Source organism: Pteropus medius, unplaced genomic scaffold, assembly GCF_902729225.1.
Source record: "Pteropus medius unplaced genomic scaffold, Ma_sr-lr_union100, whole genome shotgun sequence".
Classification (NCBI taxonomy): Eukaryota; Metazoa; Chordata; class Mammalia; order Chiroptera; family Pteropodidae; genus Pteropus; species Pteropus medius.
In genome coordinates, this window is record NW_024345601.1 from 3,104,201 (window position 1) to 3,130,635 (window position 26,435).

At 42.2% G+C, this 26,435-nt stretch overlaps 1 protein-coding gene across 2 annotated transcripts in view; it reads right to left on the bottom strand.

Annotated features, from left to right (window-relative positions):
* Positions 1 to 26,435, bottom strand: part of SLC24A3 (solute carrier family 24 member 3) — a 458,625-nt gene that overhangs the window by 16,348 nt on the left and 415,842 nt on the right. For both annotated transcript variants that reach the window (XM_039874396.1, XM_039874397.1), the window contains exons 9-15: positions 26,093 to 26,146; positions 20,742 to 20,875; positions 18,382 to 18,542; positions 17,385 to 17,655; positions 10,428 to 10,594; positions 7,480 to 7,594; positions 6,310 to 6,422 (exon numbers count right to left, since the gene is read on the bottom strand). In XM_039874396.1, the coding sequence (XP_039730330.1) occupies positions 6,310 to 6,422; positions 7,480 to 7,594; positions 10,428 to 10,594; positions 17,385 to 17,655; positions 18,382 to 18,542; positions 20,742 to 20,875; positions 26,093 to 26,146 (1,015 nt within the window). The remainder of the gene's footprint in view (positions 1 to 6,309; positions 6,423 to 7,479; positions 7,595 to 10,427; positions 10,595 to 17,384; positions 17,656 to 18,381; positions 18,543 to 20,741; positions 20,876 to 26,092; positions 26,147 to 26,435) is intronic.

The window sequence follows — 26,435 nt, forward strand, 5'->3', positions numbered from 1 at the left end:
ATATATATATATATATATATATATATATATATATTATATATATATATATTTATTTATGGCATTTAAATAGCTAGCTGGCTTCTGAAAAAGCCAAAAGTATTAAGAAATGTCAAATCTGTAAAACTGCATTCATTCCTTGCTGTCAAATGTCTGAACCTAATACCATGTGCAAAACAGCTGTCTCAGTGGTAATTATCCAATAATTATGACTGGAAAAGCTCATCTAGTCAAGATGGAAAAATTGTTTCAGAATTGTCAGCAGGTCCCTTGAGAAGGCAGGAGAGGCCATTAAACCCACACAGGGTCCTTAGTTCTGATATCAGAGATGAAGACCGATGTCATTGGAGTTACAGCCATGCCCCTGAGTGTCCTGGGAATGAAGCCTCTCTCCTGGGAAAAGCTGGAGGTGGAGAAGAAGGAAGACAAAAATGCATGTGGCAAATAAGCCCCTAAGTTTGCTTTTCCATGAACCTGGAACTATTTTTCCAAGTAACTGTGCATCTTGGCATGAGGTTACACAGTGATACCCCAAAATGTGGCTGGGCGTCGGGGGCTGATTACTAGAGGGCCCAGTGAGAGCCAGGGAGGGACTCAGGGACTGAATAAACAGGAAATCCTCAGGGAAGAATCCAGAACAGTTTCTCCATCCTTCAGTCGGAAACCCATTGCAGACACATCACATACCACAGCCTGGGGCAGCAAGGATTTTAGCTGCCACTGTGTTTGTGGGGCTTTTTAGAACAGGAATCTAGGGGCCAGGAGGTCTCTTCTCTTCCTGGTCTTTCTCTCTTTACATATAGTCGAAGAGCTCACTTCAGCTTTAATAAGCAGCCACTGTCCTTTCTAGCAAGACTCAAACTCAGGGACGGTTCCACCCCAGTGACGACCCTCATGCCCCTGTGTATGGCGGCTGTGGTGTCATGATTTCCTTTTGGCAATAATACCCTCCTTCCCATTTTGGTCTCTGGGGCTTGGAGAAAAAAATCTCACGGTCTTCTCTCTGTATCTTTCTGGCTATGTGACTTAACTTCTCTGGGCTTTGGCTTCCTGATTTGCACAAGGGGGTTTAGAACAGCAATGTAGTTGAGTGAAACCTGCGAGACCCATGCCTCTCTCACTATAGCCCGCCTCACCCCTGCTCGCCTCACCCCTGCTCGCCTCACCCCTGCTCACCTCACCCTTGCCCTCCTCACCCTTGCCCACCTCACCCTTGCATTCCTGCCACGCTGGTCTTCCTTCCACTCTTAGACACAGCCAACCTCAGTGTCTTTGCACTTGCAGTCCCCTCTTTCTAGAATGCTCCTCCACCTTCCACAAACCCACTCTTTGCCATTTACCACTCGGCACAGAAACTGCCTCCTTGTCCATCGAATCTGGAGTGACATGCAGCTCCCCCCACGCCCCACTCTCTATCACATCACCTGTGTCATTGTTTTCATAACACTTATGTTCTCCAACGTACATGTACTCCTGTATTTGTCACTCATGGGTGGTCTGTCTTTCCCGACCTGATGAACGCCCTATGAGGGAGGGTCTAGTCCACCTTGTTTATTCTGTATTTCTAGTGCCTCACCAAGTTCCTGGCACACAGTAGCTGCACAATAACCACTGGTTGAAGAAATAATCCTTGCTTTGTTTAGCTTCTGTCAGGATTAGATGAGACCATGTGTGCATGGTGTCCTTAGCATGCCTGGTGCATAGTAGGTACTCAGTGAATGTTAAGCTCTTCTTATTGCTGTTTTGTTTGTCCCCTGCTCTTTTCTCTGGTGAGCCTATTCCTTCATTCTGCTCTGCTCACAGACTTTCCTCCCCACGTGAGGTGATGCTGATGGGAAACAGGATCCATTCATCCATTCATCTATCCATCCAACAATTATTTGTTGAGCACATTCTAAGTACCAGGCACTGTCCTAGGCACAGAGAAAACAATAAATGCATAAGACCAACACAGTTTCTGCCCTCAGGGAGATCATCTCTCTGGGAGAGATTCAGACAAAGGGGCAAGGGAAAGCTTTGATGGGAGTTGCTGAAAAACACAGTGTGATAACTGACTCAAGCTTAAGAGATCACAGTTGATATCCAAGTTGACACCTAAAGAATGAGCTGGAGAAAGACAATGGGAGCCCCTGGTAGGGGCCCCTTTACACCCTCTGTGAGGTGATCTGGTTCCGAGGGCCATTTTCTTTGACCCTTGGCTTCCAGCAAAACCAAATAATACAGCTTTGTTGGGCCACATACTGGGCCACTAGTTTGGTCTAACATTACTAGGCAAAGAGGTAGTCTGGACAAGTCAATTAAAGTCCCAGAAAATTAAAGTCCACTTCTCTACATGCCAGCACCTTAACTGTTTTTTACAAAAAGTATTTCATTCTTAACTTTTTCTTGCTGACTCAGAATCACCACCACAAATATAAATTATTTAACTGGGATAGAATACGGTAAAGCACCCAGGGGCTACTTATAAATGAGGAATTGCTCACCCCTACAACTGCGGAAATTAAATTTACTCTCTATTTAAATAAGTAAAATGTTCTGCTATGTTCAAGATGGTCACGAAGTACAGTGCAGATGGCAAAAGTGAAGTGGACAAGTGCTTACACTCAGACTCCAGAAGCATAGAGAAGATGTGGGAATATAACTGTCAGACTAGGTAGGATAGAGAAAGAGCCCACAGGACACGGGGAAGAGATTGCATGATGTGCAGCATGAGGTTGCTTTGGGGCATGATGTAAAAGGATTAGAAAAGTTAGGCCTGTGGGCAGAACTTAAGGCGTTGTTCTGTTCATGGAATTTCCTTCCTTCGCTGAACGCCCTCTCAATCAAAGAGATGAAACTATTTGAGTAAGATTAGCAGAAAATAGCATTTTAAAGACTGCCGCTTAGAATCTTGGGGTGATTTTATTACTCTGTCAACCCCGCCCCATTCAGCTCACCTGTCTGTCTTTTCTGGCTTTTTGCCCATTTACATTTTAGATCTGACTCAGTTGGGATGAAAACTTTTCCTGATAGTGAAGGTAATCACTATTTAGGAAATACAGGATTCTAGAATATACAACTTTAATTGAAATATAATCATGAACTTCCTAATAGTTCCTAAGTTGTAAACATTACTGAAAAAGAAGTTAACTAGAATTTCTCCCTTAGAATTGTTAAACTTCAATATGAAATCTCCTTTTCAACGAATGGTACTGAAATATGTGGATATCCACATGCAAAAGACTGAAGCTGGACCCTATCTCACATCATATATAAAATGAAATCTCCTTGAGTTCTCTGGGCTTCATGAACTGTTTATAGATTATATTATTGAATTTCTACTTTCAAAAGAGAGTCTTACATTGTATGCTTGTATCCCTGGAATAACATGAAGATCCCTCTAGCACTGGTTACAGCAACGGCAGCATTTGGATAACTTAATGTGACACATCTTTTTCTAGTCTTTCCAACCAAAAGTCTCCCCCAAAAGCACTCTCCTGTATGCCATGGTTGTTGATCATAAACGAGAAGAGGCCTTTTCTTCTGCATTTTCCCTTTCTCTTCAAGGATCACTTCAAGGCGATCACAGGATTAGATGTGCTCTTTGTATAATTCCAGCAGAATTACCAGAGTGACCCCATTATGTCATTTACAGATGGAAAACATGAATTTGGGCCAAACATCTAATAGGGCCTGAATTTCTGTCTTCATGATGTCACCGTCACTAGAGTTTGGGACCTGAAAATGGTATGTTTTCATGGCTGTGGGTGTTATTAATATGAAAATTTTGTTTAATTTTTTGTTTTGTGAAGAGTGTTGGGAGAATGTCAGAGAGGCCGAAAGGAGGACAGATCATTAGGGGATTGCTGATGGCAGACAATGTGCCTATTCGAGTTGGAATTTCAGGCCCGATATCCATGTTTTGTCAGGAATATTTCAAAGCTGATCAGAGAAATTTGTTTACTTCCAGGATGAGCTCTGAGTTTTGTTTTTGAAAGTTTTTGATTTTACCTTCCACGATTGTACCGTGTAATCCTAGTAAAGAAAAAATAAACATATTGAATCTTAGGGACATTGGAGTGTTTTGGATCTCTTGCTCCTGCCTGTTCATCTCTCCCTGGAGAAAGTCAATGTGGTAAAAATCTGTTATTCAAGGATTGACTTTCGAGTTATTCAGACTGTAGTTTCTTTTCATCTTTTTGCTGCCTACTTTTTAGCCACCAGAGAAGACAAAAAGTAGTTGAGATTCACATAGGTCTGAATTTTACTTCTTCATGGCTTGGTAAGAGGCAGATGAGAAGGTGAAACAGACAGAGGAATAAACCAGGTGGATCGTTGATAAACTTGACAGATCCACACGTACTTCTGTGAGCTGGGTGAAGGGGAGAAGGAGTCAGGCAGAATCTGGGGTCCAATGAAGATGGGCTATAAAGATGGATCAAAAAGTGAAACGAGAGACAGACTTAGATTTAGAAAAGCTAGAACACTTGGAGGAAGAGATGAGGCACCGAAGATCAAGTATGACCTCTGAGGAAATCTCTCAACCAATAGGTAACTTCACACGAACAAAACACATATGGCCTTTCTGTATAGATTTCAATTTCATCAGGTCAGGGCCCAGGGCAGGCTGACCCAAGATGTCCCACAATGGCATACTGATTATTCTGAATTAAAGTTATTTAAGAATCTGTCTATGCAAGCAGAAAACCCTTACACCCCTTCCCCTCTAGAAGCAGAGATAACGCTCCATGTGACAGGTGCCCTTCCTTCTCCTGAGGGCTGAGAGACAACCTCATCACAGAGTTAAAAGAATCCAGAGTCCAAAGCTTGTATAAACCAATGCTGTAACACCTTTACTAATTAACTGCCCAAGCCCAAACCTTGCTTAGAGTCCTTCCTAATCAGCACTAACTTTCTTTGTCCTATCAATTTCTCACAGATTCATTTTTTTCTTTGACTAAAATGTATAGAAAGGTGCCCGGTTTGATCATTTTTCTGAGTCTCATTTTATGACCTGTGTACACATATTAAATTATTTTTTCCTGTTAATCTAGTCTTGTGTCAATTTTATTATTTGTCACTAGTTCAGCCAGAAATACTAAAGAAGGGTATCTCCCTCCCTGACAATTTCAACCAGCTGGAAACAACCATTAGTTAAACAACTTTGAAGACAACTATCATTTGATAAAATGAGCTACAACATTTTCTGTATAATACACAATTATTTACAACATATAGATAGACTAATATCATGCCCAGCAACACATATAGAGAAGCACCCAGCACTGGGTTGGGTGTAAAAACCTCAAAGTATTATTTTCTTCCAGATGCAAGAAGAAATCTCTAATTGCAGTTTCTTCCTCAGTCTTCGGACAGTGTCTAGGGCAGAAGTGTCCACCAGCAAAGGGTGAACATTTGGCAAGTTGGGAAAGAGCACTGAAGTCTACCTGGCCCACCTGTGTCACCCAACTGCATAACCACTTAAAGTCATAATCAGCCTAACCTCAAGAGATAGCATGAAGGCCATCACAGGAGGGTCTGATACTACTAGATCCCTGGCAGAGAGGGCATCTTGTATTTTGTGTCTCTTCCTTCTTAAATAAAAATATTTTGTATGCAAAACGAATACACTAGAGCAGAGGTTGGCAAATAATGGCCCCTGGGCCAAGCCTGGCCCACCACCTTTTTTTACATAGCCTATGAGTTAAGAATGATTTTTTGGGTGTCAAATACATGGTGATGTAAGAAAATCCAACTTTGGGTGGTGAACACACAATGTGATATACATATGACATTATTGAATTGTTCACTTGAAAACTGTACAATTTTATTAACCAATATTACCCCAACAAATTTAATAAAATTTAAAAGTAATTCAATCCAAGGAAAAATGAATGGTTTCTACATTTTTAAGTGATAGAAAAGAAATGAAAAAATCATACAATATCATGACATGTGGAAATTATATGAAATTCAAATTTCAGTTTCTATTAATACAGTTCTATTTAAACAGCCACACTCATTCATTCTGTATCGTCTATAGTGGCTCAGGTCACAACAGCAGAGCTGAGTAGATGTGACAGAGACAGTCTGGCCCACAAAGCCTAAGGTATTACTGGCCCTTTAGAGAAAAAGTTTTCCAACCCTGCTCCTGCATCCTGAAGGCGTCCATAAGCCCGACTTTGGGAGGACTTTGATGGGGAGAATTTGTTTCCCCCTCAATATTAGTATTTCCATACCCCTTTGCCTTTAGATAAAGTCACAGGGGCCAAGGCCACCAAACACAGAGTTGCCCCAAAATTTAAAGAAAAGCCATGGAGCAAAACCACTTACGTAGGATCCATAATCCACAGCCAAGGTCTGCAGGGCCCAGGGAAGACCGAGGCCAATGAGGATGTCAAACACATTGCTCCCAATGGAGTTGGACACGGCCATGTCCCCCATGCCTGCAAGGACAAGAGGGCACTCAAGTGAGGGAGGTGATCCCAGGGGAGTGCAGGGGCCCCATGCCTTTGGTCTGACAGCAAGAGACCAGTTGGCAGATCTGCATGCTTACATATTTGGTTCTCTCCCAACTCATCACTATAGAATGAAACCGATGGTAAAATACATAGTCAATACAAGAGAATATGTATTATCAATAGAATATACACATTCTTTGAACTGTTGACCTTCACTTCAAATATGATCACTGTTTTATAAAATGGCTCATGATCTCACCAACATTTTAGTATCATCTCCCACCTGTTCTATATTCAATTCTCCTTCTAAATAATTGAGCAATATTAAGAAAAATAATGTATTTAGTAGAACTCTGTGAAGATTTGTAGAGGATACTGTGCTAAGTGTTGTAGCTACACATTGTGTTTGCTGAAAACAAAGGCTCTCTAGCACAAATCAGGCATATATTTAGAGTGGGTGCTGGAAAAGTGCATGGATACCCAGGGGTAGACATCTGTAGAGGGTAAACTGTGAGCTTGGTTTTGAAGGAGAGAAGGGTCTGCCACACGCTGAAGAGTGACCTCTGGCAACTGCCACCTTGAGGGGTACTGCAGCTGGGTAAACTTTAGGTTATGGGGTCTGTCCTCCCTAAGCCTCAGTTTCCTTATCCATAAAATGGGTGTATGATTGTCCCTAACTCACAGAGTTGTTGTTTAAGTTAAATAAGATTATATGCCTAAATTGCTTTGCCCTGTGTGTGGCACTCAGCAAAGGTTAGCTATTATTGTATTTATTACTTTTAATAATAGAAGGATGGTAATAAGACCACCAAAAGGGGATGTGGGTGCCACCTAGAAAATGTCTCCGCCTTTCTCAAGCACCTTCTGGCTTGTTTTCCTGATCTTCTGATGCCAAGGAGCCTATTTACTAACATGAAACTGAAGTTGCCCATTGCTCTCTCCAAGCCAGAATCTGATGTCCTGGTAATTGCCACACAGACCTCTTCACTCCCAAAGGAAGGCCTGCTTTCCTTTCCCATACCCATCGCACGGGAGACCCCACCTTGTCTAGCCACAATGAGGCTGGCCATGCAGTCGGGCACGCTGGTTCCTGCTGCCAGGAAGGTGATTCCCATGATGACGTCAGGAATTCCCAGTGTGTAACCAATGATTGTGACCTGGAAGAAGCAGGAAGAGGTGGTGAGCTGAGGGCTAACACTAGTCCTACCTGCCCAAGAAGGACCAAGAAGCAGAAAAGGCTGCAGTCTGGGCAGTCTCTTCAGGAAGCAACATCTGCTCTCTGTATCAGGACAGAGTGCAAAGAACTTCTAGTGCAGCAGACCGGGGCTGCAGGTCAGGGGACCATGTACAGTTATGGAGTTCATGTTTTCTAATCAATGATTGATTCCTTTTACTTGTTCTTTTCAGGTGAGGAAGGTGGCTTGAGAGAGCAAAAACAGAGTTTTTGGGAAAAGGCAATATTGGGACAGAATGTTTCTCAGGATGGTCCTGGGAAACCCAAATACATGGCTGCCATGCTGTGCTGGGAATTTGAGCTTCCAACTCCCAAGCTGCATTGTGGGAATTTAAAGGATTGGAAGGGGGCTGGATTCACACTATCCAGTCTTGTAGGAAAAGCCACAAGTAGCAGATTCCTTTCCTTTCTCCCGTGAAGCTTGCTAACATCATCTTTGTCAACATCATCTTCTGTACCCTATTTCTTATATTTATTTAGTAGTTAGGCATTGTGCTCAGTGATATTCATGGGTGTTAACTTATTTACTTCTCATAACAACCCTATGGTGTAGGGGCTATTATCATCTCCATTCTTCAGATAAGGAAACAGGCATTGCCTAAGGCACACCTGCTAGTAATGGCAAGGGATATTCTGGCCTGGCAGGCAGGCTCACTTGCCTCTGTCTACATCCAAGGGGTTCAGGCAGAGGGTGGAAACAGGTGATAACTAGACAGTGCTTCCATTATGTAAATAAGCCCATTCTTGCCTCTGAATTTGCAGATGGGAAAAATGAGAGGAAGGCAGCTGGTGAGACATCATGATGGGAGTGGGGACGCAAAAGAGAGGTGAGTGGGAAAGAGATCGAGTCCCTGTACGTTGGCCTAAGGAAAGGATAACTTGCACGACCTGAGATGAACTGGTCATTTTAGGATGCCACTTGACCTTCTTGCTTTTTATAAAGTTACAAGAAATGCAAACCACATGTTGTAAGTAGTGCAATCCCCTCACAGTTCCTCTCAGGTCAGCAACTGAATGGGACTACTAAACATGACACTCTGACTTCCACCAAAGGTCACAGTTGCTCCTTCCCCACTCAAAGGTTTTGGGGAGTTAGTGAGATCTATTGAGATGCCTGGCTCATCCCCTTTCAAACTAGAATGAATGCACCTTATATCCGTTCAGCGCTGAACTGAACTTGGGGTGGCCCCGGGGATCTCTGCCTTCTGCTCTCCAGGGAGGAAAGTGAGTTGCAGATACACACTAATTTTCTGTTTGTTGTTCTGAGGAGGCTTTTGAGAAATGGAGCTACAAGAATCCTGGCCAAACCTTGTTTTCCTTTCTAACCCTCAGCTGGGTCCCTGCAGGAATCCGGTTTGGCTGGCTGGGGCTTGGCCTGGAAAGGAGCTGCTGTTTTGATGCTTGTGGTTGAGTCTGGAGTTTTGGGGAACCAATTCCCCAGTTGGCTGTGCCAGGCCTTGTGCTTCCCTTGTTTTCTCCCCATTCCTGCCATTTCTCAGAACTTTTTAGAACCTCCATCAGAGCAGAAGGAGGCACACAGAAGGAGGGTAAACCTCAGATCAGCGGGTGAGTTTGCCTATTTGTGGACTTGAGAGAAAACTATCAAGCACCTGGAGGTCAAGGACACCAATGCTAGTTCCCAAACCTGGAACAGAGACAAAACCCAGTGAATATGTCAAATAAAAATGTTAATGAATACAGAATAAGGGAGAAACCCATGGCTATAAGATTTGGATTGCAAAAATAATTATCTGTTGCTTGGTGATGTTGAAAGCAAGAGATAATTGTGAATTAATTGTATCAAGTTTACAGATTTGTTATTACCTCGAGAATAATCTTTTCAGAATCTTTTTTTAGCTCTTGAGTTTAATTTCCCTGAATTTACATATCGCATTTCTGTCTAACACTCAAGCAAGATTAATTTAGATTTACATAATTTTGTCATGGCTTTTAATTTCTGCCCAACTCCAGTTCTAATGAATTAGGTTTACTCCACAGTTAAAAGGTACAGTCATACACGAGCAGTGCATTCTGGATTTCCTAAATCCAGCTGCATTTCCTAAAATGGTGTTGGGCACGAAGCTCTTCTGGCTCTACAATCAAGGCCAATCCCTGAATCATTATTTTAGCTTCAGAAGGGACCCTTGACCTGGTTGAAGAAACTGAGACTGAGATAGGGAAAGTGACTCTGATGGATGGAATTATCACTCCCAATTCCTCACACTTCCTCCGTGCCCTTTGCCTGGTGACTCTGTTGTTTTTCCCACTGGAGCAAGTAGAGTATACTTCTCTCACTACACTGATGTCATGAGTGGCTGATAGAATGAATGTAGGTAGAAGTCACAGCTAAGGCCCTAGGAGGAACCTTGTGTTTCCATTTGCCCTTATGCATTACAATGATCCACCATGAGAAGATCATTCTCCAGGCAGCCACTGGTCCCAGAAAATGGGCAAACACATGAAGTAGACACAAACCCTACCTGCCGCCTGAATCGAATGTAACCGTGCTGTGGCCCAAAGCAGAACTGCTCAGCCAGTGCCTGCTGAGATTAGTCCAACCACAGTCAACCTGCAGACATGTGAGCAGGAGAGTAAATGCTTGTGAGTTTAGGAGTTGTTTGTTTTGCAGCTTATTGCTGCAATAGCTGACTGATACAGTTTCTGGGCCGAAACCCCAACCCATATCCCCCGCTGGTTGAGTGTATTTTTCCTCTCCACAGAGATCCAGCACTGCTGCGGAGTCCTCATGCACTTACCATCCACACCATCATGTAGGAGAAGGCTGCGATCCACAACGTGGAGGAAGCAAATGTCACCATGAACCACTTTTCCCAGCGGGGCTTGTTGCAGTTGGGTACAGTGAAGTATAAGACAAAACTCAGAGGCCAGGTGAACGCCCATTTCACTGTTTCCAGTTTGCCAGCTAGTAAAATAAAAAAGGCAAAAAAAAAAAAAAATCAGCTTCATTTCTCTATTCTACTAGCCCTCTGAACTGCTTTCCCCAGACATTTACATCTTAACTGATGGCCTGCAAAATAAACTTATATGTTGCTCTTTTCCTGAAAGACTCAAATGGTGTTCCACCACCAACAAAACCTGCCATACAAAACCAAGCAGAATAAAAAAAGTTATCCTCTGCCCACCTGCTAGTTAGGCCTCCAGAATGACAGGATGAATCACTTCCGTGTAATATAAGGCCTGAGCGATGACTTGGCAAATGGATCCAGGTGGGAGATGATTAGAAAAATTCTCAGGACACAAAGGGGTGGGATGGAGGAAGTGTCTGTGTGTGGGGTTGTGGTGGTGGGGGAGGGAGCTAGGAAGACCACCAGTCTGCCTCTGTTACATTCTCCACGTGGATAGGTCACTACAGCTTTCCAGATTATAAGGCGTCAGTGGTCACAGTGCCGTCTAGTGGAATTGCTCAGCATCGTCGACCAACGTGCTGAAATTCTGAAAGATGATTTGAAAGCTCTCAAAGTTGTCAAAACACTGCTTGAGTGTTTGTATCCCAAGCTGATATAGATTTGCAAATTAATAATTGCTTTCTGGTTCTCTAACTACCTGCTGCCATGGATAAGATGGTGGATCTGTCAGTGATGACTTGACCCTACCATCTCTGTGTCGCCTGAGTGCTATGATTCAGAGACACCCATAAATGCTTATTTTGGTGACTATACGATTATGAGTTCTTTGTTGCCTCAGATATGAACAACATATTAGTTTCATTTGGCTTTTATTATCATCCTGCTTAAGTGCTAACTCACCTCTGGAAAGATATGTGCATATGCAAAGTTATTCCCTTCTTCAATCAAGATCTCCACCTTTCAGTAAGTTCCCCATGCCTCTTTCTCGTCACCCTCCCACCGCTACCACCGTAGATTAAATTTTTCTGTCTCCAACTTCAAATAAATGAAATAATATAGTATGTTTTTAAGTCTTCCTTCTTTTATTCAACATAATTTTTTTTTTGTGATTCATTCATGTGTAATTCATTTATTTTGTTTTGGAGTGCGCCATCCTGTGAACATGCCAGTTTGTTTATCTATTCTCCTGTAGATAGGAATTTGGGTTGTTGCCAGTTTTCGGGTATCATTACAATTCTTGTACAAGTCTTTTTGTGACATGTTTTCATTTCTTTTGGGCAAAGACCCAGGAGTAGAAGTGCTGAGTCACAGGCTGGGTGTTTATTTAACTTTTAAGAAACTGCCAGTTTTTTAAAATGATTGCACCATTTTATATTCCCATCAGAGTTAAGAAGCTATTTTTTAAATTACATTTTGAATAGTGATTAATGAAATGTTTAACAAATTCATTTCACAAGTTTATACCAGTATCCAGCACTTATTTCATTATATCTCTTACCAGTTTCTGAATAGTTGCCTAAAACTGCAGAGTAAAGTTACACATTACTTTGGGCTCCCTGGTCTTCCTCAGATGGCAATGCAGGGTGGTCACTAGGGGGAGAGTGGGGCTTGTTTATCAGACAGTGCTGGGCCGGTGCCTGCTATCTGAGTTGAGTGGTTTATTTACTTAAATTCCCTAAGCCTCAGTTTCCTTATCTGTAAAATGTGGACACAGCAACATTAAGCTCACAGAGTAGTTGGGAGAAATATATGAAATATTAGGATGAGGATGGAACAGTATAGGTTTGCAAGTTGGTGGAGTCAGAATACTCAGAATCACTCTTGACCCTCCCCATTCTTTCATCTCCCACATACCAACCCTGGCAACCTGCCCAGGGCACTCTCAATGCATGTGCAGATACCCTCTCCCTGGCCTAGGTCCTCCATCCGTTACCTGGCTGAAGACCTGGCTTCTTAAGGGGACTCACTGCTCCTACATTTGCTATACCTCCATCTGTTCTCCACCAGGAGCCAGAGGGAGAGTCTCAAAAAGCAAACTGTTCTAGAACCTTCTACTGGCTTCTACTGCCCTCAGAGTAAAACCATATCTCTGCACCATGGCCAAAAAGGCCCTAACTGATTTGGCTCCCGTCTACCACTCTCTCTACTTATGCACTCCCTTGCCTCAGCCTTCTTTCTGTCCTCAGACACTCTAAGACTCTTTCTGCCTCAGGGCCTTTGCACTTGCAGTTCCGTCTGCCTGTATATTCCCATGGCTGAATAGACTCTGTCATGCAGGTCACCTCACAGCTCAAATGTCACCGGACCCCTCAGATCACCCAATCTAAATAAGACCTCCCACCTACCTCACTCCTTTCTTTCCCATCATCTACATTTATTTGCTTCGTAGCAAATGTTTTCTGTCTAAAATTATCAGATTTATTTCCTTACTAATTTTCAGTTGCCTCCAAGCTAGAATATAACCTCTATAAGAATGAGTATTTTTTCTAGTTCATTCACCATTCTGTTTTAAATACCACAAATAGCTCAGGACATATATCACATGCTCACTTGCTATATATTAATAACATTAACAGTAATAACATTACTATGACCAATTTAATCAAATGGACAAAAGGACATAATCTGTTTTTTTTTTTTAGAGTCTAAAGGTATCCCATTTACAAGTGCAGAATAAAGCAAAAAGTCAAATTATTAAGAAAGAGGAAGTCTGTCTTTTCCTATTAGCAGCTATGCATCTTGCTAGATTTAAGGTTTGGAGATGGTAAAGTGAGTGATACAAACAGTGAGACTGTGTTTAGCTGGATTACAAAGTGAGAAGACTGTCTGAGAGTTGATTTGTGAGAGGTTAACAAATAAATGTTACAGAATCCAGAATAGGGCCAGATCTTTGGATCCCAAATGTATCCTGTAATTCTGCACATTTCTAAATCCTGCCACATAGTAGTAAGTCACTTATTCATCTAGGGCTCTCGGCATCCCTTCACTGGCAATCCAGTCTTCCAGATGCCCTTACAGCGAGAGAGAGAGACAGACTTGGTTTGGTTTAAGATATACACCCAACCGAAGTTACAGAGAAACACATGAATGAGAGAGAAATGACTTCAATTTGACTATTTGTCATTTTTCAGAAAATAAAGAAGACCAACGAAGTCAGAACTTATGACTGCAAGAGCTTAGAAAATATTAATTAGGTAAAGTTGCAAACAGCATTAGTTAGCACCAATGAGTTTTGAGTTTTTGTGTCAGTCGAAAAAATTCTGACTTCACATTGAGAGGACATTATATCTTGAAAACAGTTTTCACTGTCATTAAAAATGATACAGATGCTTTCTTTGAGTTACAGTTCCATTGTAACACCAATGAAGTAGAAATTCAATGAGTATCATCTGGAATATGCCTTTAAATGTAATACAACAAATATAACTCCTTGAACAAACCAAGTGATGCAGAAATTCAATTATTCAATAATTTTCTTCAATTATTTTGAGGAGCAGGAGTATTCAGATAAGAATCATTCACATTTCATCTAGTCTAAATTTACATTTTTGAACAAAGGGGGTAAAAATCGTTTGCTTTTCCTCTTTGAGTCAATAGTATTTCTGGACATTTTCCCATCTTTTGTTCCATCGCCATTGCCATGTGGTCTAAATAGAGTCCCCTGGAGATAGGTTTATTCATTAATTTGACAAATATTCACTGAATGCCCACTATGCCCCTGAGTGCCAGCACCGCCCCAGGTGCCGAGGGTACAGCAGCAAGTTAAGAAAACAAAACTCCCTGCACGTGAACCTGATGTTTCACCCACCGACGATATGATTTCTTGAAAGTCATCCAGCAAATGGGAGATGAAGCAGGAGATGTGAGCCAGGGACTCTGAGCACTAGAGTATCCTTTTGAGTATGACTGGCTTTATAAAGCAAAAGACATTCCCAAGTCACATTCCTTATCAAGCTTTTAGGAAGCTTAATTCTATTGGATAAAGTCATTGCTCAGTATTTTAAACCTAGAACTAAATATATAAATTTGTTCTAATTATATAGGCAATAAAAATGTACATTATTTTAAAATGGAAAATACAGAGAAAAGAAAAAATAATTCCATCTAGGATAAATATACTTATATTTTGGTGTCTTTATTTTCAGTCTTTTTTCTATGGAAGTATGTTGACCTACATACACATGTAAATGTTTTTCTTTCTGTCAGTCAACAGGATGGCTTTCTTCACACAAGAGATAAGAATATATGAACAATTTATAAATATGTATACATATATATGTATACTATGCTTGGTGAATATAAAATATATGTAAGTAACCTATACATATATAATATGCACATATAAACACAAGTATGTTAATATATGTGTATATGCCACATAATATATGATGTATTAAATATGTATAAAGTATGTATAAATATATGTATATTAATAGGCAATAAAGTAAATATATAGTATATAAACATGTTATATGAATCGATTATATCAATCGTACATGTGTACACAGTATATATATATGCACACCTATGTTCATGTATGTACAGATATAGATGTAAATATATATTCTTATATTTACATACTCCCACATACTTATTTGTTAATTATATCAGCTATAGTCAAATCCCGGAATGAAGAAAGACCTGACGCTGGGTGTTAGAAACACAGGGAGCCCAGGCGATTGTAGGATTAACACGAGAGGGAAAAATGTCTCGATAGTGTGGACAGGTCTTTTTCAGGACAAAAGAATTAATTAAGGGTTAGAGGGAACCTATGCAGGGCTCAAGGGACTAAGTCCTCCCTGCTCCTCGAGTGCCCTCTGCTGGCCTGGGGCGCCCTCCAGCCTGCTCCCCGCGGCTAGGAGGCCTGCATGCCCGAGGGAGGACTCGGCGGGACCTTCAGCCCCGCTCCGCCCTGCTCTGCCCCCCGAAGCGGAAGATCCTGAGTCCTGGAAAGGTGTTTCTCAGCAGCTGGTGGAGGAAAACAGAGGGTCAAAATTGGACAAGTCCATCTCCATTTCAGAGGCGAAACCTGGTTCGGAATTAGGCTCCCCTAAGTCTTCGAAGAACCATGAAGATCGCTGGTGCGACACCAGACCTTGAGCCCCTCGCCACTCCTGGTGTGGCCCCCCCCCACCCCCGACCAGCAGCATTGTTGTCACCTGGGGCTAGTGAGAAGTGCAGAATCTTGCGGCTCACCTGGACCTCCTGAATCAGAACCTGCATTTTATCAAGGAAGCCCAGGTGAGAGGGGCTGGCCTACAGCCAGCAAGGAAACAGGACTCAGCCATGCGATTACAAGGAACCGACTTCTGCCAGCAACCTGAACATGCTTGGGAATGGTTTGCCCAGGTCCTCTGGAAAGAACTAACCCTCTGCCCACATCTCCATTAACGGCTTATGAGTCTCTGGAAACCCAGCCAGCGTGTGCTGGACTTCTGACCTACAGAACTGGGAGCTATTCAATAAGTGTTTTAAGCTGCTAAACGTGTGACAATCTGTTGAGCAGAGAGAGAAAATGAACACAAGAGTTTATAAGGGTGGAATTAAGTGTGTGGTCATTTAATCCTTAAAATGTTTTTATTCTGGCTGATAGGGAAGAAGGTTCCCAAGAAATGCAGTGACAAGTGGCAAAATGAATAAAGAGCCGATATACTCTTTTCTATCGAGATTACCTGCTAACAAGTAATGATTTAATTGGCTGGGCGGTTCGGGAGTTTGAAGTATAAGAATCTGAGTGATGTTTTCTAGTTAGTTCTGGTAAGCATTTGACCAGGTTGAGATCTCGGGAGCCCTGAGGGGGCCCAGGAACAGTTCTGCTCTGAGTTTTACTTGCTGTCTCCTGGACACAAAAAGGAACACAGAGAGACCTTGCATCCGAAAATAAAACACGACTCTGACACTCTGTCCCACTGTTAAATGGTTTTTCAAGTGGATCAAGCAGTCCTTCCTCAGAATTAACAGTCCTCCTGTAAATTAATACTTCCTGGAGAAGTTCCATATATTAAGCCTCACTCTTGACAGTGAATGTGAATTAGACCAGTGCATTCTCTCCTGAAACAACCAGAAATTTCTGGAAGGTCTAGCAAATAGGCAGACATCTTTGGATATGGTCCACCTGCTCCATTAATGTGTGGGGTGGGGGACAAGGTCACTGGAATGGCCAAGCCTTTTTTGGAGGCAGCAGTCAGGGGAGAAGGACACCGCCCTGGTGTCTGGGGTTCTGAAAGCTCTCACAGGCCTTGCTCCTCCCCTTCAAAATACCAGGGAGAGTCCCTCAGCTACTCCACCATGTGTGCTCTGGCTGAGGCTGGAGGCTTTTTGCCCAGGTCTGCATCTCCTTTGATGCCCACCCTGGAAACAGCAGGTCCTGAGATAGGAGGGACCTGATGGTGGTGAGGGGCAGAAAGTGAGAAGAAGAACAAAGGTTACCTGAGTGGGCTGCACATGTCACTCAGGGCTGGTCTTGGCAGGAGACTCCCTGCCAACTGTAATGGGATGGGTGAGGTGCCTCTACCCAGGATCACCAAACTACCTTGCTGACACAAGTCAGGTGCATTTCCTCCTTAGCACCAAAAAGTCCCGCGAAGCAGCTAAAAGAGGACCTTCCTCTACAAAATTGCACATGTGGTCAAAGAGCTCACATTTCAACCAATGAACATATGTTGCTGTGTTGATCATTTATGGACCGTCTATGATAGTCTTGCCCATTGTAAATGTTAATGTAAAGTATTTCTATGTTCAGATGCTGCTTTGAATTGAATTCCAGATAGATCATCAATGTCAAGAGTATCTACTCACTGGCCTCAGAGTAATTCCCAACCCCAGCCCAGACATAAGACCTCTTACAGGGGGGGTCGAATGGTGTGTACGGTCCTTCATCCTCCTCCTCATCCTCCTCTTCCTCTTCATCATTCTCGTTGTTCTCATTGTCCTCATTCTCATTTTCTGTCTCGTTGCCAGCCTCGGCAACAGCATCGTCCCTCCGAGTCCCGTTCACACGCCTGTCTGGGGCACTGCCGGGCCCTGTCCCATTCTCCACGGTGTGTTTAATTGGGATTTTGATGGCCACCTCAGATTCTCCATTGGCGTAAGCCCTGCTGTTTATCAGTCTTTGTCTCTGGAAAGAGAAAGGCACAGTCTTACCACGGTCAGAGGGACAGTAAATCCTATACCCGAAACACCAGCTATTGAGATCTTTCCCAGGCAGCTGACAAGGTGCTGCTTCCAGGACATCCTGTAGTCAAGTCTTAAGGGATTCCTCAAAGTAATAACCAACTTAAACAACCTCCTTCTGGGAGAAAGGATTAACCTTTTACGACCCACCGGAACTTGCAAATCCCTTCAGAGGAAAATTCCTGTGTCACAGATGCGCGCTTCTTTTCTATCAGGGTTCTTGATTCTCTGTGCACCATAGTGTTATCTTTTTTCTTAAGATTGTAAGAATCCCTTGGTCCATATGTGAGAAAGCCATACAAATATATCAGTATGGCTGCCATTCCAGAGAAAGGAATACACAAGTAATCTTGATTTAGCAACTACTTTGGTGTAAGTCTATGTCAGAGGGTTTTATTCAAATAGAAAATGAAAAAACAGGTAGGTAGAAGGGGATGGGAAATTTTTTCTATGTAACCGGGAGCAGGATTATGTCCCTCAACATGTGGAGAGAAGAGCAAGGACCAGGATGCACAGCTGGCCCAGTGAGCAATGAAGTTGGAAAATGGCTGAGGGATATAGTGTTAACTGTTGGGTTAGGTGCTTCTATTTTCAGACCAGGAAACTTTCTCCCTTTCCCAAACTTTCCAACCCCTGTGCAGTGGCAAATAGACTGTGTTTTCCAAGATACCTCATTGATCAACATGCGACTGGCCATGGAGAGTCGAGTCTTGGGGGGAAAGTGGCTGGTGATCATGATTCGAAGGCCAGCCTCAGAGAAAGAAAGCTGGTGTGGGTAGGCTGACAGCAGCTCGTCTACCATGATCACGGACGCTTTGCGGTGGAAATTGGCTAGGGGAATTAAAAACATAAAATAAAAATAACGTTGAGGTTAGGAGCAGGACAGAAATATTCATTCAGTCTTCCCATTCTTCCTTTCTCTTCCTCCCTCCCTTCTTCCATTTCTTCCTTCCTTCCTTCCTTCTTCTTTTTCAGCTGTCCCTTCCTTCATCCTTCAGCTTTTCCTTCCTTCCTTCCTTCTTCCTTCCTTCCTTCTTCCTTCCTTCCTTCCTTCCTTGTACAAAAGCTTCCATTCACCCACCTATCCTATCCTTCCATCACCTATCTCCACCCTCCCAAACCATCCATTCATCCATTTATTCCTCATTCCCTCCTTTCCTCCCAAGTTCTTCCATCTTTCCTCCCCATCTGCTCATTTATCCATTCCTTCCACACCCGCTCGTCTCACTACTTGCCTTTTCATCATCATTCAACTATCCATCCTCATCTCCCTCTCTATCATTCTATCCATCCATCCAGCCATCCATCCATCCATCCTCCATCCATCCATCCATCCATCCATCCATCTATCCATCCATCCATCCGTCTGTCCATCTGTCCATCCCTTCACCCATCCAAGGAGGGTTTTAGTAAGCAAAATTTAGAGGAGTCAATATGCTTTCTGTGGGGCTCATCGATAGCTCTTTTGAAATGACTTGAAACAATTTAAGCATCATTAACTGATATAGAAAGAATGAGTGATAACATAAGAGAATTCCTGCTTATTCTGAAAGGATTCTTTTCCTGCCACTCAGATCTGGAGCATAGAAAAGATCCCAATAATCTTTAGTAATGTTTTATGCCCTTCAAATGTCAACAATGTTCATATCAAGTTGTTAAAAGTTGCAGAATTGCCTTTAGTGTCAAGTGGAAGACATGGTAGGGAGACATACACATTGTTGCAGCCCAGCCTATGACCAGGGCTGACAAGTGGGTGGGTTGGTGAGCTGGCCACACTACAGAGACCCAAGATCCTGAGGGGACCTAGGGCAAATCTTTTGCAGTGATTTGCTGGCAGGCCTGAACAAAAAGTTTCACCAAGGCCCAAGTCCCTCTCTATGAATGTGCAATGTGAGAACATAGCTCACGGGGACCTGGCCGCAAACTCTCTTCGTGCTCACTCCTGTTTTCCAAGCCACTAAACCATGAAATGATCTCTGGAAACACTGGCTAATATCAGGTAGTTCTATTTGGTTGGCTAATATTAGGTAGTTCTATTTGGTTCCCTAAGAGCATTCCTTTTATGGTTGTAAACTACCCAGAAGAGAAGAAACTAAATGAAATCCTTATGTGGGACGGCACTGAATACCCTTAAGTCTTTAGTTAAACATGCATATAATTAGGAAAGTATCTCAAATAATTGATTTTCAAATTCTAATAATTACCCACAGTTTTCAAAGTCAGACATTATTTGAAAACAACCTATAGATTTTCTAACTTCTGTGTTGTGTGTGTGTGTTTTTTTTTTTCTGCAAAGCAACCATATGGGACCAAGGAGAAATAAACCCACACATTTCAAGGGGAAATTAAAAAAAATAAAATGAAAATAAAACACATTCTAGGCAAAAGTAAGTGATAATTTTTGTATTCCTCTAAGAATATTATTAGCAAGTACTATATTATTTCTCTTAGTATATCAACTGCTTAATAAGAATCTACTGAATATAAATTATTTTGAATAAAGAAAAGGCAATTTTCTATATCATTTTGCAGCTTGGAAGCTGAGGTAATGTAGCCTGGAAGTGAATTTGGATATAATAATATACTAATAACAACTATCATTAATTAAGTATTTTACATACTTTATCTCCTTTCATCTTTACCAAAATTATCCCCATTTTGCAGAAGAGAAAATTACAGGTCAGACGACTGAGTAATTGCTTCATGGTCACACAGGCAAAATGTGAAAGAATCAATACCTCAAAACTCATGGTATTTTCTCCTTTACCATCAGTCCTAATTTTCCTTTATCACTCACAGCACATGTTTTGCCTAAGAACTTGCATGGCGCTTTCTCAGTTGGCTCATCACCAGGTATGAGACTACCCCCGTGGTGTAGCCAAAGGGAGAAAGTGAGGACCGGAATCTTCTCTCCCTTAGAGAGGCAGAATCCTCTCCAGGAAAGCTGTGGAGCCCCAGGTGTGGCCATGAGCGAGCAGCTGGGCTGGCTTCCCAGCACTTCCTTCCTGGACACAGGCTCTCCTTGGTTACCTTTCTTGAGTAGCACCACAGTTGCGTCACAGTTGCTGCTGTCATCAATTTCAGCATTGTTGGCCAAGCCATTGACCATGTTTCCAGCACCTTTTGTCCTCCTTTCAAAGCACTGATGTATGCAAGCATTATATCTGAGGAGAGGAACAAGGGAGAGAGCCCATCAGCATTTGCTGTTCCTCCATGCCCCACCTCCCACTGAGTGTCGCTACAGCTCTCCCAGTCTGGATGATTGCGGGACACCATGCCTCAAATTATTACTATTATTCTTTTGTCATCCCATTTCCCCTCAGAATATACAACATGTCCTATTTTTAAATGTAAAGATATGTGATATGTGAAAATAAACTAACATCATGTAAATGAATAGTGACACTGCTTTCTTTGCAACCTCTTCATGTCAATGGAGGTAACTCCGGGGTGGAATTCCCTGACTCGGAGTCTGTTCGTGGAAGGATGACGATAAGACTCAGTGGGATGGGCAAGGTCTACCATCTCCAGGGCCTCCACTGTCAGGGACACACTGGGTGGGGGAAGGAGAAGGTGTCTCATCCCTGCTGCTACCCCTCACATCACAGTCTGTGCGTGACAGGCTGGCTGGCTGTCTAGGTCTTTGTCAGTCAGGTTTCATGAGGTTGCAGGTTGGGATCCTGTGAATCTCTGTTATTGTTGTGTCATAATTCCAGGCCCGATGGGTTCTTGGCTTTATGAAAAAGTTCTGGGCTATGATACTTTGGAAGGATTGAGTAAAAACATTGTGCAGTACTTCTTATGTGTCTGTTGGAAGGGAAGAAGCTTGTACAAGTTCCTAGGATATTTTTGGCAGGTAAATATTCTGGTCTTTTCAGTTTTAGTATTAGAAGACTCACATAGAAGAATTCTAGAAAACTCCAGGGCAAAGACAGCTGGGCAGGGTTTCCAGGGCGTTGTAGGCCACTGCTGCTTTTCCCTCACTCAAAGGCTTTAGTGACTTTACTGGCCATGGGAAATCCCACTGGGTCCCACCAGCTTGATCTCCGGCCTCCCATAGGTATGGCAGCCAGGTACGGCGACTCTAAATTGTCAGCTGGCAGGCCACTCAAGCTGTGTTTCACCACACAAGCTTCTCTTCCTCACCCCTTTTGCTGCTACAGACAAGAGGCTCTCAAGAGTCCCTTCCCACCATATCTTATGCCTGTTCTTCAGTCAGTGCAGCTCTGGATGGGTGGGCATATGTGACATGACAGCCATTAGGGTACAGAGAGTGGGGCCCTCTGTGACTTGGACTTCTCTTCCATGAGCACTTCCTGTACTCCCTGGGAGTGTTTGGCCTTTCCTACATTGCATTAAGGAGAACAGAAAACTAGTCAAAAGTGACAGTGGTTACTATGCAAAGGGAAGTGGGCAGGCTAATCCTGGGTGATGCTCAGTGTTTATAGGAGGCAGACAATAGAATTAGAACATCACTATTTATCAACCATAAGAAATAATGGAGCCAGATTTTGAGTATCAGTGGCTGCCAACATCACAGAGAGACAGGTGACATCAATGTGCCTGTTGATGGCAGAACTCACTACCTCTTGGGACATAGTCTAACCTGAATCGATCAATTACAGGAATCACAGAGACCAAAGGAATAGGGATGTAGTTAACAATTTCCAAACTGGGCAACTCTGTGGAGCAAACACTCTAACTTTGTTTAAGAATAAATTGAAAGAGAGAGAAAAAAACACACAAAAAAAAAAACAGAGGGAGAATTTATACATTAAAAGAGATCCAAAAGATGGAGCAACCAATTGTAACGAGTGGAATTTATTTGGATTCTAATTTTGAAAACATTTATGACATTTATGAGACTAAAATAAAACTGTAAAAATGACATTTATAAAACCACTGAAAATTTGAACATTGATTCGATATCCAATTATATTGAAGAATTAGCATTACTTTTAGATATGAGAAATAATGATGTGGTATGTTAAAAAATGAGTCCTTTTAGAGACATACACTGAGACTTTTATAGTTGAATTGGCATGATGTCTGGGACTTCAAATTATATGGAGGGAGGAAAATGAATAGGGGCGTGGATGGAGCAACCATGGGTTGATGGTGGTTGGGGATGGTGGTGAGCATGTGGGAGTTATCACACTGTTCTGTTGACTTTTGTATATACTGAACATTCTTCTTAATGAAAAAGTCTCTTCACTTTCTGGACTCAACAAGAATGCCTTGCCCTACTGATAGAGCTATGTGGGAGGGGCTGTGTTTCTGTCCCCTTGACTTGGAATCCACTTGCCTCATGGATATACTAACTTGTATGAAGGTTTGTTTTTAAATACAACTATGTGCTATACATTCATCTGGATTTGGGTAACGGGATAATAATTATTATGAGAGCTTTCTGGAAACCAGATATTGGTTAGTAACTATGCTGTCACATTCCATCCTTATAAGAAAACCTTTGAGGGAGGAAGTATTATTAACCCTGTTTTGGAGAAGTACTCCAAAATGAGTACTCCAGACTGAGATTCAAAATGGCTAAGTAACTTGGTCAAGGTGTTACTGCTAGTAAATGTCAGGATGGGATCTGCCGTCAGGGCTTATTGTGAAGCACTTGATCTCAACCACCAGACCATATTGCCTCATCTGGGGACCAAATCCCAAAGCAGCAACCCAGATGAACAGAAATCAATCCTCGCCAACGCCAGGTGTGCCTCACGCTTCCTTAAGGTTTTTGGCCAATCTGAAATTGCTTTCTGACCTTCAGACAGAATGTTTAAAATCATTTTAAAGCTATCTACTCAGAGGGCAGCTGATAATTCTAATGTATGCTGTTTTTAACTGCTGCTGCTCTGTTTTATATTTTTAATTGAATGTTTTAAATTTTGTGCTTGCACCCTGAAGCTTTTTTATTGTGAAGCAGGCAATTTTATAAATCAGATTTTATAAAACCCAATGATTAAAGCCTTTGATTGCGGAGGGGGATGGCTAAAGAGCAGAGATTTCAATTTAGAACTTAGGACCAGAATTTATATAGAAAATTCCACGAGCACAGTAGCTGCCATTCCCAGTTTTATTTGTGTCCTGCTGGTTTGAACAGCTGGAAGACTGGTAAAGATGAGGCGTCAGCAGAAACACACCTCATTAGCTTTCACACTGGGTATGATTTGGAGGAGAGGAGAAAAATTGTTCACTGTGTTATCCTAACATCCACAAGCCCTGCCAACAACTCATGGGCTTTACAATGGCTGGTTAGAGGGGTGCAGTGGTCACAGGATGCATAATAGCAATATCCCTCAATCCACCTTCCCTTTAGACCAGCTCTGGTTTTAAAGATCTCTTTATTCTGTGAAGCCCCTAGTGAATTTAGTATGGGATATGCTTTCATATCAATTCAGATTCAAAACAAGAGATCAATGCTAAGCATATAGCAGACACTCAGTCAATTCTTTAAAATAACTGACTGATCTACCTTTTCAAAAGGGAAGAAAAAGACTCAACTCTTTGAGAACTCAAACTTAGAGCTTCAGAAAGTAAAAAAAAAAAAAAAGTGTTAAATAATAAAAAAACAATGAAGGAAGATGTGTGTATTGTTGAGGACTCCTCCCTGCGGGACAGATTCCCTAATGGTTTTTTATGCTAGTTGAGAGAAAGAGAAGCAAGATGGCTGCTCCCATCTTTAAAGGTGTTATCTTTGGCATCTAGAAATGTTGAGAAGTCTTCGGGCCAATTCTGTGTTTTGCAGGAGCTCATCTACAGGTATTTTAAAATGGAAGGTGATTTGTGGTTATCTCATGTGTTATCTCACAGTAACTCCATACCAGGATACTCTAGAAATACCCTCTTCCAGTAATAAGAGCCAGATATTGGGTCTACATTGACCATCAGACAGCTCCTGAGGTGAAGGCTGGATGCCACAGATAGTGGATTGGCGGCAGATTGCTTATAGTCCACCTTGGACATCAGCCAAGCCAGCTTCTACCTTCACTGTTCGTTTGCCTAAGGCCACATTGATTTCTCTCAATAGACCTCTCAGTTACTAGTGGACAGAATGAATTTTTGTCAGGCCTCAGAGCAAGGAAAACTTGACATGTCAATTCCAGACTGCTACTTGATATGTCCAAATTGGTAATTTCTGATGATGTTCTTTCTTGCCCCCTGAGAACATAGGAATATAGGGATGTAGTCATTCCCCCAGTCACATATGCTGAGGAAAGTATGGGCTAATTTAGAGTAAAAGAAACATCTCCCGTGGGTGCTGACAGCTGCAGCGTGGAATGTCTTTGTACTATTTATAAGCTCCTCATCTCAACGGTACTTGGCAAAAAAAGATGAACCAGCAGGTTCACAACCATGGTGCTTACATTTTACCTTCAAGCATGGGAAACATCTGCAGTATAACTTTTAACAGAAATAGAAAGCTGCCCAGATCAGGGGGAAAAAGAACATATGATGTGGTAGTTTTAAAATATATCCACAAATTGACACTTCTCCCTTCAATAGGTGAAGGAGATCTCTTAAGTGTGAACTGGACTTAGTGACTCACTTTTAATAAACAGAACCTGACAGAAGTAATAGTGTGTAACTTGTGAAATGATTAAAAAAAGTCATTGCAGTGTCCTTCTTGCTCTGTCTTTTGAATCTCCAGCTTGGGAGGAAGCCGGCTCCCATGTGTAGGGACACTCATGCAGCCCTAAGGAGAGGCCCATGTGGTGAGGAACTGAGGTCTCCAGCCAAGAGCCAGCATCAGCTTGCCAACCATGCAAGTAGGCCGTCTTGGAGCACCAGTCAAGTAGATGATGGCTACTCTGGCCCACCTGTTCTCTGCAATCTCATGAAAGATCCTGAGCTAGGACACATCTCATGGATGCCCAACGCTCGGAAGCTATATGAGATAACACATGTTTATGGTTTTAAGCAATGAAGTTTTGGGGTACTAGATGACCGTAAGAATAATAGAAGTCTGCAGATATTCGATCCACAGTTTTAGTCACCTCTTAATTAGCTTTGGTCCCATCTTCTCTCACCCTATATCGAAGTGTAAATTATTGAGTTTTGCCTCCTTTCTTGGTATGAAAGAAAGTGACCGAACAGCCAGGTCTTGAGAGAACTTTCCCTTGAGAGATTTCTTAAATCAAACACTGAAGCTTTGGTTCTATCATCACATCATGGTTTGGAAGGGTCTTTGCCACTAATCAAAGCTGTACTGATTCATAGCAGGCTGCCAAGGGAGCCAAATGAGTCTGTGATGTTATGCATTCAAAGCTAGCCAGATACACCTGCCCTCTCCCTGTTCCTTTTTCCACATTATCACATAATGTTGAATGTAGGGAACAGTTTTAGAAAAGACATCAAGAGGGTATTTTACTTACTTCATGATGACAATGTAGATAAGATACATCAGCACAAGTACTAAAGACTCCCACCTGTGTACAAACCAAGACAGGCTAGTTAAAAAAGTCACCATAGGCAGACGTGTAACACCCAGCCTATCTTTAAAAGCATTTTGATGTGAACAACAGTTAAGTCTGCCAAGCATGGCGAGAATAAGGCATGTAGACTCATTACAAACATTTCCTGGTTTATAGACATTTTCTATGCCGCATACAGCTTTCAATGATCTTTTTCTTTCTTCTCTACTTAAAAAGAAACTGCTCCTTTCTTATTCACTTATCCAAGAGTTCTTGGAACGCAGCAAACCTTCTGTAATATTGC